This window comes from Lipotes vexillifer, unplaced genomic scaffold (assembly GCF_000442215.2).
Source record: "Lipotes vexillifer unplaced genomic scaffold, Lipotes_vexillifer_v1.1 scaffold835, whole genome shotgun sequence".
Taxonomy (NCBI): domain Eukaryota; kingdom Metazoa; phylum Chordata; class Mammalia; order Artiodactyla; family Lipotidae; genus Lipotes; species Lipotes vexillifer.
The window spans coordinates 1138805-1149283 of NW_006774135.1; the positions used below are offsets into that span (position 1 = coordinate 1138805).

The following is a 10479-nucleotide window of genomic DNA, read 5'->3' on the forward strand; positions in this document are numbered from 1 at the left end:
GCGGTACGCGGGCCTCTCACTGTTGTGGCCTCTCCCGTTGCGGAGCACAGGCTCCGGATGCGCAGGCTCAGCGGCCACGGCTCACGGGCCCAGCCGCTCCGCGGCACGTGGGATCTTCCTGGACCGGGGCACGAACCCGCGTCCCCTGCATCGGCAGGCGGACTGCCAACCACTGCGCCACCAGGGAAGCCCCCTCTCACCGACGCTTTGTAGCGTCCATCCTTTCAACAATTACAGCTGTCCTAGTGAGTGTGAAGGGGCACCTCACGGTTTTTTTTAAATTCTCCTTTTTTTTTTTGAGATGGTTGTAGGTTCACCTGTAGGCGTACGAGGTGACAGATATTCCCGTGCACTTGGTCTAGATTCTGGTACCAGGTGTGAGTCCCTCTTTCTAGTCCTCTCGGGTATTTACTGGGGGTCACGGGGTGTTTCTACACCAGCTTTCCCGGCAGCTGCCCCGTGTCACATCCCTGCCAGCGGCGCGCAGGCTCCCAATTTCCCTGATTCCTCACCGACACTTGCTTTCTGGTTGTGATCGTAGCCGTCCTGATGGGTGTGAGGTGCGTTTCCCTGATGGTCAGTGACACTGAGCATATCTTCACGTGCTTGCGCTTGTTGGCTGCGTGTGTGCCGCCTTTGGAGCAGTGCCTGTCCAAGGCCTTCGCCCTTGAGATGGGTTGTTTTTGTCTCGAGTTTCCGTTCTCGTGTGTTCTGGATCCAGGTCCCTTATCAGAGGTGATTGCAGAGGTTTTTTTCCGTCGTGTGTGCTGTCTTCTCGCTTTCTCGATGGTGTGTGTCCTTTGAAGCACAAATGTTCTGATGCTGCTGAATTCCCCCTTTGCTATTTCATCTTTGGCTCCTGTGCTTTGGTGTCATCTAAGCGGCTCACTGGGGGCGGGGCTCACACCGTTGGAGCCCCTCGTGGTTCCTCCAGACGCTTCACCTTCAGGTTTTCTCTGAGACGGTTTGAGGAGGCAGTTTACGTAGGGAAGCTGCCCAGAAACAGTCTCGGCCTTAGGGAGCTGGGAGGCCCTCCCCTGGCCGCCCACGCCCTGAGAGCCCGCTGAGGACGTGAGGAGCAGAGAGGAGGTTTGGCTTGTGTCCTTTCAAGGGCCCGCTTTCCAGCACTGTGGGAAATGAGCTCATGACGGTGGCAGCGCAGGTCCAGCAGCCCCTGACGCCGAGGCCGGGCTGCGCTCGCCGCCTTCGTCCTGACCGGTGGCCCGTGGGCGGGGCCTCGCCGAGGCGGCTCTCTCCCATCTCGGTCTCCTGGGCGTTTGGGTGATCCTGCTGCTTCCCCCGCACTGGGCTGGGGGGAGGTGCCGCGGGCTCTGGACCATCGTCACAGCTCCCTGGAGCAGTTGGTGTTGCAGGCTGGCAGCCAGTGGTCTCGCCCCTCGGCCTCTGCCTTGTGCACGGGACCCGGCAGCAGTCGCTCTCCCCACGCCCACCCGGTCCTCCCGGCGCTTCCCAAAGCCCTTCCCTGAAGTGAGAGCCGCCTTGGACGGTGGGTGAGATGCTCTCGCGGCCCCTAGCACGGCCTGCCCGGGCCTTTGGTGCAGAATCTGGCAAAGGGGAGCCGCTGCCTGCAGGTCCACTCTGAGACTGGCTGCTCTCCCAGCACACAGAGCAGCTCTGCACACCCGCCGCCGCCTGGTGCAGAGGTGGAGCGGGGGGTGGGGAGGGGATGATATAGGGGTGCAGGCAGGTATGTTGCACAGCAGGGCTCGTGCCTCTGGAGGACACCCCCAGCTCTGTGCGAGCTTCCCGTGGGGCTTCCCGCTCACCTGGAAGGTGTGCGCTCACAGCCGAGAGGTGGGGACGTGGCCCCTCGCGTTGATCTGTGGAGGCTGCTCTCTGCCTCCAGGGAGAGGCTGGCGCTTTTCCTGTATCTGCTGGCTGGGCTGGGTCAACCCGGGGTCCGGGGGGCAGGGGGTGACACCGAGACTGATGTCCTTCTAACAAGTGGACGACCAGGGTCTGGCGGCTGGACAGTGCGTGTCGCTTCCTGGCTGAGCACAGTGCCCGGCCGGACCCTCATCTGGGCCTGGTCCCCGAGGTGGCAGAACTCCCGCCCCCAGCAAAGAGTCGGGGGAGCCAAGTGTCGTTTCCTCCGTGGGGCAGGTCTTCCGTCCAGGCCGTGCTCCTTGGTCAGCGGCGCAGGTCTCACTGGGTGGATGCGCCCACCTGGCCCCCCAGCCACATCGTCTAGTGCTGTTGGACCAGAGGGCGTGTGGGGACCAGCCGCCCTCAGCCCTGCAGGGCAGTGGGCATCCTGGCCTTAGGCCCCAAGGCCAGAGGGGACGCCTCTGTGCTGCGAGAAAACAGACCGATCCAGCCCGGGGAGAGGGGTGGTTACCGCTCTCCTCTGGCTGCCAAGTGCGCGGCCTGCACAGCTGAGCTTCGCATGTGCACGACCCTGAGCAGGTGCGTGTGCCCCCTGGGGGTGCAGGGAGGCCCCACATCCTGACGACCCGGGGCGCCCTGGACAGACGCCTGCCTCCATGCAGGTGGTGGATCTCAGGGCAGCGCGGCGCCCATCTGGGCGGGTGGAGCCCTGTCACCTGCACATCCCACAAGGGCTCGCGGATGCAGTCGTGGACCTGAGCAGGGAGGTGACTGAGTGGCCGCTTGCTCCAGCCGGGCAGCCGCCTGGGTAGCGCGCACTCCCACATGCTCCATGCCGGGCCCAGCCCGGGCAGCCCTGCTGCGCCGTGTTCAGGCGGCATCACCCTCAGCCCTGCCTGCGTGTCTGTGTTCGAGGCCTGAGTCTGAGCCTTCCTCTCTGAGCCCCGGGCCCTTTGGGGCTGGTCCTCCCCTTGCTGCTGGGCTTCTCTTGCTGTGTCCCGTGCAGGTTAGCGCTGGGCGGCTCTGTGCCCTGCTGGCCCCCGGCTCTGCATTGCGGTTAGTGGGATCCGCCCTTCTGTACTGCTAGGGTCGCCCCAGAGCTGGGAACGTGGGGGGTGGTATGCCCCAGCGCTCTGTGTGTGCGGACGTCACACCGTGCGCTCAGGCCTCAGCCCGGTGCCACGAGCTGCATCTGGAACGTTCTTTCTCCTTTCTTTCCTCCCCCACGTACGTTGTCGCTTTCTGTTTTAAGATGTCCAAGGTGTAGGGCATAAGAAACGGAGCGCGGCGTGGCAGGGCAGGCCCATGGGGTGGGGACTGCCAGCATCCAGGGGCTCCTGAGGTCCCCAGATGTGCAGGCCAGGGCCCAGCGTCCAGGCCCTCGTGCTGCCGGACCCTGGGGCTCTCAGTGCAGCGCTGGGGGTGGGGACTCAGAAACCCAGGGTGAGCTTCGTCTTCGATGGCCCAAAGCCCTCCTTCCACCCCTTCCCCACCTCTGGGCCTTAGCACAGGGTGTAGGCTGCTCCGCAGTGGGTCCAGGGCCTGCTGCCTGCAGGGAGGAGCCCCCCAGGTTTGCCTGGCTGGGCTGACCTGCAGGGCCTTTGGGGCTCAGGCACTAAGTATGGCCCTTGGGAGCACGAGGTGGGGGACGCTGGAAGCCCCCCTGGCCCGGTCTGCCTGCTGCTGTTGCACTGGTCTCTGGCGGTGGCCACAGTCCCAGCAGCCGTCCAGACTCCACTCCACCCATATTCAGTGGGCCCCACGGTTTGGTGCCTCTGACTTGGCTGACACTTCTGGCCTGGCCGGACATGAAAGTCACAGGAGTGACAGCACTCCCAAATTGTACCCCCAAATCCTTGCAGACGTACACAGGTCCCTGGGTGACACACGGACCCCACAGTGGGGAGTGCCCTACGGGCAGACGCGTGTCCTATTCTCCGTGGTGACGGACACGCATGGCCGCTGAGCAGTCCTGGGTGGTGGCACTCTGTGGCGGTGGGGTGTCTCCTGGGACCCACGTCTTGGCGCTGTCCCTACAGGCTTCTCCGTCAGGCAGCACCCCCACCCCCGACGCCGGGGCATGTGCACGGGGCACGTGCTCCCACCCGGGTCCTCGAGTGTGGGGAAGTGACCACGGGCTCCCAGCCCCGCTGCCGGGGAGCGTCCTGGGCTTCGAGGGGCCCAGCGGGGTCAGGAGCCAGAGGCCACAGGCTCACCTCCTCGCACGGGGGGATGTGCGGCCATGGCCGCGCACAGCTCTGTCCCCGACTGCCTGCTTTCGCCGGCCCGTCCTTCCCAGGGCTTTGAGGAGGCCGCACTCCCTCGGGGCCCTGGCAGCCCCGCGCCCGCCCAGCCTCGGTCCACAAGCCCCTCTTCCGCTGCTTGCTCGCTTTCGTAACCGGTCGGCTGCGCTTCATGGAAGGCGCACCGGGGTCTGGAGTCTCAGGGGCTGCTCGGCTTCCCGAGTTGTCTCCCCGCGTCCTGGGTGGACCAGGGCTCGGGGTGAGGCGGGGGCAGGAGGCTCCGGCCCTTCTCCCAAGTGGGAAGCCGCCCCTGCCGCGCGGCTCATCTGACACCCGCCACGAGGCTCCCTGAGGTTTCTCGGAATCGGAGGAGCCCGCGGGGCCGCTGTGGCTTCTCTCCCTTGAGAACTGGGCTCAGACAGGAAACCCCACCCTTGTGGGTGTCGCCCGGTCTAGGCATCACCACGACTCCTTTCCCCTGAAAAGCAGCACCAAGTGGGTCTTTCTTTCCTGAGTGTTTTCAGGTCTGAGCAGATGGTCCCCGCTGTCTGTGGGACCCCCGAACCGTCTCCTGGGGCTGGGTGGGCAGGCTGTTGGTTGGGACAGCTGCCCTGTGTGGGGACCGACCCACAGGTATGGGGCCCGAGGGCTACACGTTGCCTGGAGCAGAGTTAGGGAGCCTGGCTCCTTGGCTGCGGGGTCAGGGGCAGCCCCCTGCGCACACACCCACGCGTGCTGGCTCCTTCACCCTGGGGGGCCTGGCCCAGCCTGCCCCCTGTCTCTTGAGTTCTGTGGTGATGGCTCTGCTGACCCTCGGGTCAGTTCTGGGGTTCAGTATTCTCCAAGTGGCCCTTGGGGCAGAAGGAGCCCCTCCCCCCCATCCACCCCACCCCTCCTGAGGTCAGGCCTGGGGGTGATGGGCACTGTCCCCCAGCCCCTCGCCCTCAGTGGCCTCCTGGATGCACCCAGGCTCCGGCCGGGGCGGGGTGGGGGAGGCACCGTCCGTCCTCCAAAGACTGTTCTGTTTTCTTGGGGAGGGACCCTGTGTCCTCAGGACTCTGGTGCCAGCAGATGCGGGGGGAGTTTGACACCAGCCCAGGAGGCCACTTGGGCCACAGTGCCCAGCAGACACAACGCTCGGCTGCTGGGCCCGGGGTCACTGTCCCAAGCTTCCTTCCCTGACAGCAAGACTTGGGAAAGTCGAGGCGGCTTCCTTGCCAAGCTGAACACAGTTCATTTTGGGAATGTCCCTTCAGGCGGGGAGGGGGCACGGCCCAGGGCTGCCCTGCCAGCCCAGCGTGCAGCTGCCCCAGGCCTACAGGCAGTTTCTGAAGTTAGTTCCATGTGGTGAAATCCAGAACTCCGGGGGTGCTGCGTGGTGCCCCTGGGAAGCTCTGGGTGGTGCCGACAGGGCCCTACACTCGGCCAGCGAGCCTGCCCACCGGGCTGCCTCTTCCAGACCGGCGGTGGCCTGAGGGTAGGGGCAGGAGTCCCTCCTGCTGTCTTGCACCAGTGCCCGGTGGGCGTGTGTGCAGCACTGCCGTGGGGCCGGGCCTGCCCTGGGTGATGAGTCGGGCAGGGTGTACGCGTCCCTGGACACGCCTCGTGCTCAGCTGCGTCTGAGACTGGGCCCTGGGGGACCCCTCACAACCTGCCAATGGGAACTTCTGTGTTGCTCACAGGTCTCCGAGCCCCCGGCCTCCGTAAGAAAAGCAGACGACGCCCCCTCCCAGCACCCCACACCCTCCGAGAAGGACAAGCAGTCTGGCTGGCTGCGGACTCTGGCCGGCTCCTCCAGCAAGGTGCCGTGGGGCCCGGGTGTGCGGGGCGGGCGCGCGGGGCGGCCTGGGGCCCAGCCTCTGATGGCGCCTCTCTCCCGACAGAGCCTGGGCTGCATCCACCCTCGCCAGCGCCTCTCTGCCTTCCGACCCTGGTCCCCTGCGGTTTCTGCAAGTGACAAAGAGCTCTCCCCACACCTCCCAGCCCTGATTCGAGACAGGTGAGTACCGGCCAGCTCTGATGGGCACGTCTGCGTCCCAGCTCCGCCTGACCCTGCTGTGGGGTCCCGAACCAGTCGGGGAAGCAGGTTCCCGCTTTAATCATCACTGAGCTCGACGGGCACGTGGTCTGGAGGCTGTGTGTCAGGTCCCCAGCCCCCCGCTTGAGGCAGCTGCGGAAGTGCTGGTTCTTTGATGGCGTGGGGGGGGGGGTGGGGGGCGCTAGGATTTTCCGTGGCGTCTGGAGTTGGCTGCGCACCGTGCGTGGGGTGTGGCCTGTCCCACGTACGGTGGCCGGTCGCCGTGTTGCAGCTCCCCCAGGGCCCCGGGCTGTAGTGTCCGCTCCCTCGCGCGGTCCACGGGAGCCAGGGCCGCGATGGGAGGTGGTGTGCAGCGGGGGCGCGGGGGCGGGGCGAGGGGCCGCGGGGGGGGCAGATGCCGAGGCCCCGACGCCCGCCACACCCCTGCAGCTTTTACTCCTACAAGAGTTTTGAGACGGGCGTGGCCCCCAACGTGGCCCTAGCACCGCCAGCCCAGCACAAGGTGGCGAGCAGCCCGCCCTGCGCCACGGTCGTCTCCCGGGCCCCCGAGCCCGTCACCAGCTGCGTCCAGCCTCGGAAGCGGAAGCTGGCGGTGGACACCCCCGGAGCCCCGGGGACGCCGGCACCCGGGCCTGCCCCCGAAGAGGAGAAGGACTCGGAGGCCGAGGCCGAGGGGAGAGAGGAGCGTGAGTGCGGCCGCGAGCCTGCCCGGGCGGCGGGGGCGCTCCTCCCGCGGCGGCCCCTGCTGACCCGCGCCCCCGCCGCCTGCCTTGCAGTCGCCTCCTCGCTGTCCTCGCTGTCCTCCCCGTCCTTTACCTCGTCCGGCTCCGCCAAGGACCTGAGCTCCCCGGGCCTGCTCGCCCCGCCTGCGGCGCCCGGCGCCCCCGACGCCGCGGCCCCCGCCGACGCCCCGAGCAGCGGGCTGGAGGCCGAGCTGGAGCACCTGCGGCAGGCCCTGGAGGGCGGCCTGGACACCAAGGAAGCCAAAGAGAAGTTCCTGCACGAGGTGGTGAAGATGCGTGTGAAGCAGGAGGAGAAGCTGAGCGCCGCGCTGCAGGCCAGGCGCAGCCTCCACCAGGTGGGGCGGGCGGGGCCGGCGGGGGCGCGCGTGTGCGGGGAAGGAGCGGCGCGGCCCGCCGGCCCCTTGCGCACCGGTGCCGGGCCTCTCCGCCCGGGGCTGCTTCCTTTCCCGGCCGGGGCTGGAGGCCCTGCGGCTGTGCCGTTGGCCCCCTGGTCGCCTTGTGCGCCGCCTCGCGGGGGCGGGGCTGGCACCCCAGGGCTCAGCTGCATCCGCACCTCAGCCGGCGTCTGACACCCGCCCCCAGCACAGCACAGCCCTGCCAGCCCCGAGAGCCCCGTCTCCACCCCTCTCTCAGAAACCCGCACCGCTTCCCTGGTTCCGGTCGGAGGTGTGGCTCCCCACGTGCATCTTCATGAGCGTGTTGGGGGCCGGGGCTGAGACCCCAAAAAGGGCCGCCGCCTCTCCTTCTGGCCACGTAGGGTCCCCGGGGCCCCCAGATGGCACCGTGCCTGGGTGAGCCCCCTCCCCCGGCCGCAGGGGCCGCCCCCGGGCTGTGCACGGTGGGCACAGGAGGGCCGGGGCCGGAGAGGCCTGGCGCGAGGGCGCCCCTGAGCCGGCGCCCTCGCCCCAGGAGCTGGAGTTCCTGCGCGTGGCCAAGAAGGAGAAGCTGCGGGAGGCCACGGAGGCCAAGCGCAGCCTCCGGAAGGAGATCGAGCGGCTCCGGGCCGAGAATGAGAAGAAGATGAAGGAGGCCAACGAGGCGCGGCTCCGCCTGAAGCGCGAGCTGGAGCAGGCGCGGCAGGCGCGCGTGTGCGACAAGGGCTGTGAGGCCGGCCGCCTGCGGGCCAAGTACTCGGCCCAGGTACGCGGGCTGCCCGGGCGGGGAGGGCGCGTGCACCGTCCGTCGGCATCTCAGGGTCCCTCCCCTCCTCGCGGGGCCGCCCCGGGCGTGGGGAGCCTGCAGGCCGGCCTGGCCCTGCTGGAGCTTTGGGGTCCTCCTTCCACGGGGCTGTCCTGGCCCCAGGCTCTCCGCACCTCCGGTCCTGGGGGGAGGGCCGCACCCACACCCACACCCTCAGCCTCACGCACCATTAAAAGTCTCAGCCTGTCCCAGTTGGCCACCCTGCCCGGCCTGGGGTCGGGAGATGGGGTCCGGTCTCACGGCCATCTCCGCGGCCGGGGCCCAGGAGGCTGAGAGGTGCCCCGAGGCCTCCGCGCTCGGGACTCGGGTAGTTCCCCCACTTGGGGTCTCTGCGGGCAGGGTTGGTGCCGCCCGGGAATCTCCCCCAGGCCCTGCCAGCCTCACCAGCCCGGGCCCAGTGGGCGGCGGGCGGGGCGAGCCTGTGATGGGCCGGAGGGTCAGGCCGGGGCCAGGGCGGCGGCCAGCTGGGGAGCGGGCCCGGCTAACGCGGGGCATCCCCTTCCAGATCGAGGACCTGCAGGTGAAGCTGCAGCACGCGGAGGCCGATCGCGAGCAGCTGCGGGCTGACCTCCTGAGGGAGCGGGAGGCCCGGGAACACCTGGAGAAGGTGGTGAAGGGGCTGCAGGAGCAGCTGTGGCCACGGCCCTGCTCTGAGGCCACGGGCGGCGAGAGCACGGCCGAGCTGGAGCCCTAGCCGGACCCACTGTCTGCTGCGCGGGGCGGACGCCGCAGGGTGGGTGCGCGGGCAGGTGGGCGGCGGGGGCTGGGGTCTCCGTGCCGGCGGGGCCGCTCCCCACCCCCCCGCCCCGGCCCCCCCAGCCCCGGTCCATATAGCACAACATCTTACTGTGCCTAGAACCAAGCAAGTGTTTGGAACCACATACTTTTGGAATCCACTGCAAAATTTTCTACTGGCCAAGGTCAAGCGAGCAAGCCGGTCCCCAACTGCAGCCGGAGTCGAGGCCAGCTCGGTAGCTGCAGCTGGCCCTCCGCTTGCCGGATCGTTCTAACATTTACACTTTTGTGATAAGCTATTTAAAACCCATAAGGAGACTTGATATTCAAAGAAATCAACATGTTTTTTAATGACTAACTTTTAAAAGCCCCACCCACACGTGACGCCACCTGAGGACCCGCAAGGGAGCCAGGGTGGCAGCCGCCCTGCCCCTCGAAGCCATCACAGCTCATCTCGCGCCCGCGGCCGCGTGACAACACAAAGGGTTTTTCTCCAGAGTCTATTTTTTCAGCCACAAGGAACCCCGTCTCCTGTGCTGCCACCGGGAAGGGCACGGAGAGCACCGCGCAGGCACGATGAGCTGGAACACTGCCGCCTTACCCGCCCGCCGCTCCGGCCCGCCTTCCACAGGTGTGTCCGCAGGTGTGCTTGGAGGCGACGGGAGATGGGTCCGCGCTGGCTGGGCACACGCGCCCTCGACCAGGCAACCCTCTCAATTCGGCAAACGTTGCTCCTTCTGTTTGGGGACTGAGGCTGCAGCATTGGAACAAAACACAGCATTATTTCACTTTTTGTTTGTTCGTTCATTTAAACGTATATTTAGAACTGCACTTTGTCAAAAATCTTCCCTTCTCTTTTTATTCCCCAGTTAACTGAGGTTTTTACTTTCAAATACTGCAAACCGATTTATAGAGCATTCACATCCTAAGTGCTCAAGTGTTTAGAAACCCCTCTGGTGCTTGGTTGAACAAGGGAATCACACGAAAACGAAAATGCAAAAACTGAACTTCGGGGGGTAGTTCTGTGCCTTCCAGCATCTTGTACAGCAAACCCTGACTTGTCTTTTTACCCCCAAAATATGTCTTCAGTAGCTATTGAATCTGCCACTATCACAATGAGTTACTTGCATTTATTCCAAATAATCTCGTTTACTCTCAACTGTATGCGAATTGTATAAGGTTTCTTATGCCCAAGCTTGAAAAATGACTTCCCAGTAGACGAGGTGGCTGCCCGTCCTAAAATCATGGTATTTATTTACATGGAGAGATCTTACCAGAACCCTCTGCCCGACTCCGTTCCAGCACCCCGGCAGCTGCGAGCGTGGCCAGGGGTGGTGCCGCAACCGCCGAGTGGCGCGGAGACCGGGTGACGGCATCGTCGGTGGGGTTTTGCCCTGGGTTTACTGGGTGGGGGCCGGGTGCTGCCGGCCTCCCTTCTAAAGTGCAATGCAAAAGGGACATCGTGTATATGCAGCGTTTGTTTGGTTGTTGTTGTTTGTTTTTTGTTTTTTTTGTTTTTTAATTTTTTTGCTTCTGTTTTTCTTTGCAGTTATTAAATCTGTATGCATGGAATTTAAAACCTCTGCCATACGTATATCCACCGATGGGCATTATTACCGTGTCGTGTAGAGGGTCGGTTGTGTCACGCAACACTCACAATGCTGTGTTTAGC

The 10479-nt window shown here is 65.5% G+C and overlaps 1 protein-coding gene across 1 annotated transcript in view; it reads left to right on the forward strand.

The window, feature by feature from the left end:
• Positions 1–8766, forward strand: part of SKI (SKI proto-oncogene) — a 59393-nt gene extending 50627 nt beyond the window's left edge. The window contains exons 2-7 of the mRNA XM_007448941.1: positions 5774–5893; positions 5975–6090; positions 6559–6821; positions 6906–7207; positions 7782–8012; positions 8578–8766. Of these exons, the coding sequence (XP_007449003.1) occupies positions 5774–5893; positions 5975–6090; positions 6559–6821; positions 6906–7207; positions 7782–8012; positions 8578–8766 (1221 nt within the window). The remainder of the gene's footprint in view (positions 1–5773; positions 5894–5974; positions 6091–6558; positions 6822–6905; positions 7208–7781; positions 8013–8577) is intronic.
• The last annotated feature ends 1713 nt before the right edge of the window (positions 8767–10479 follow it).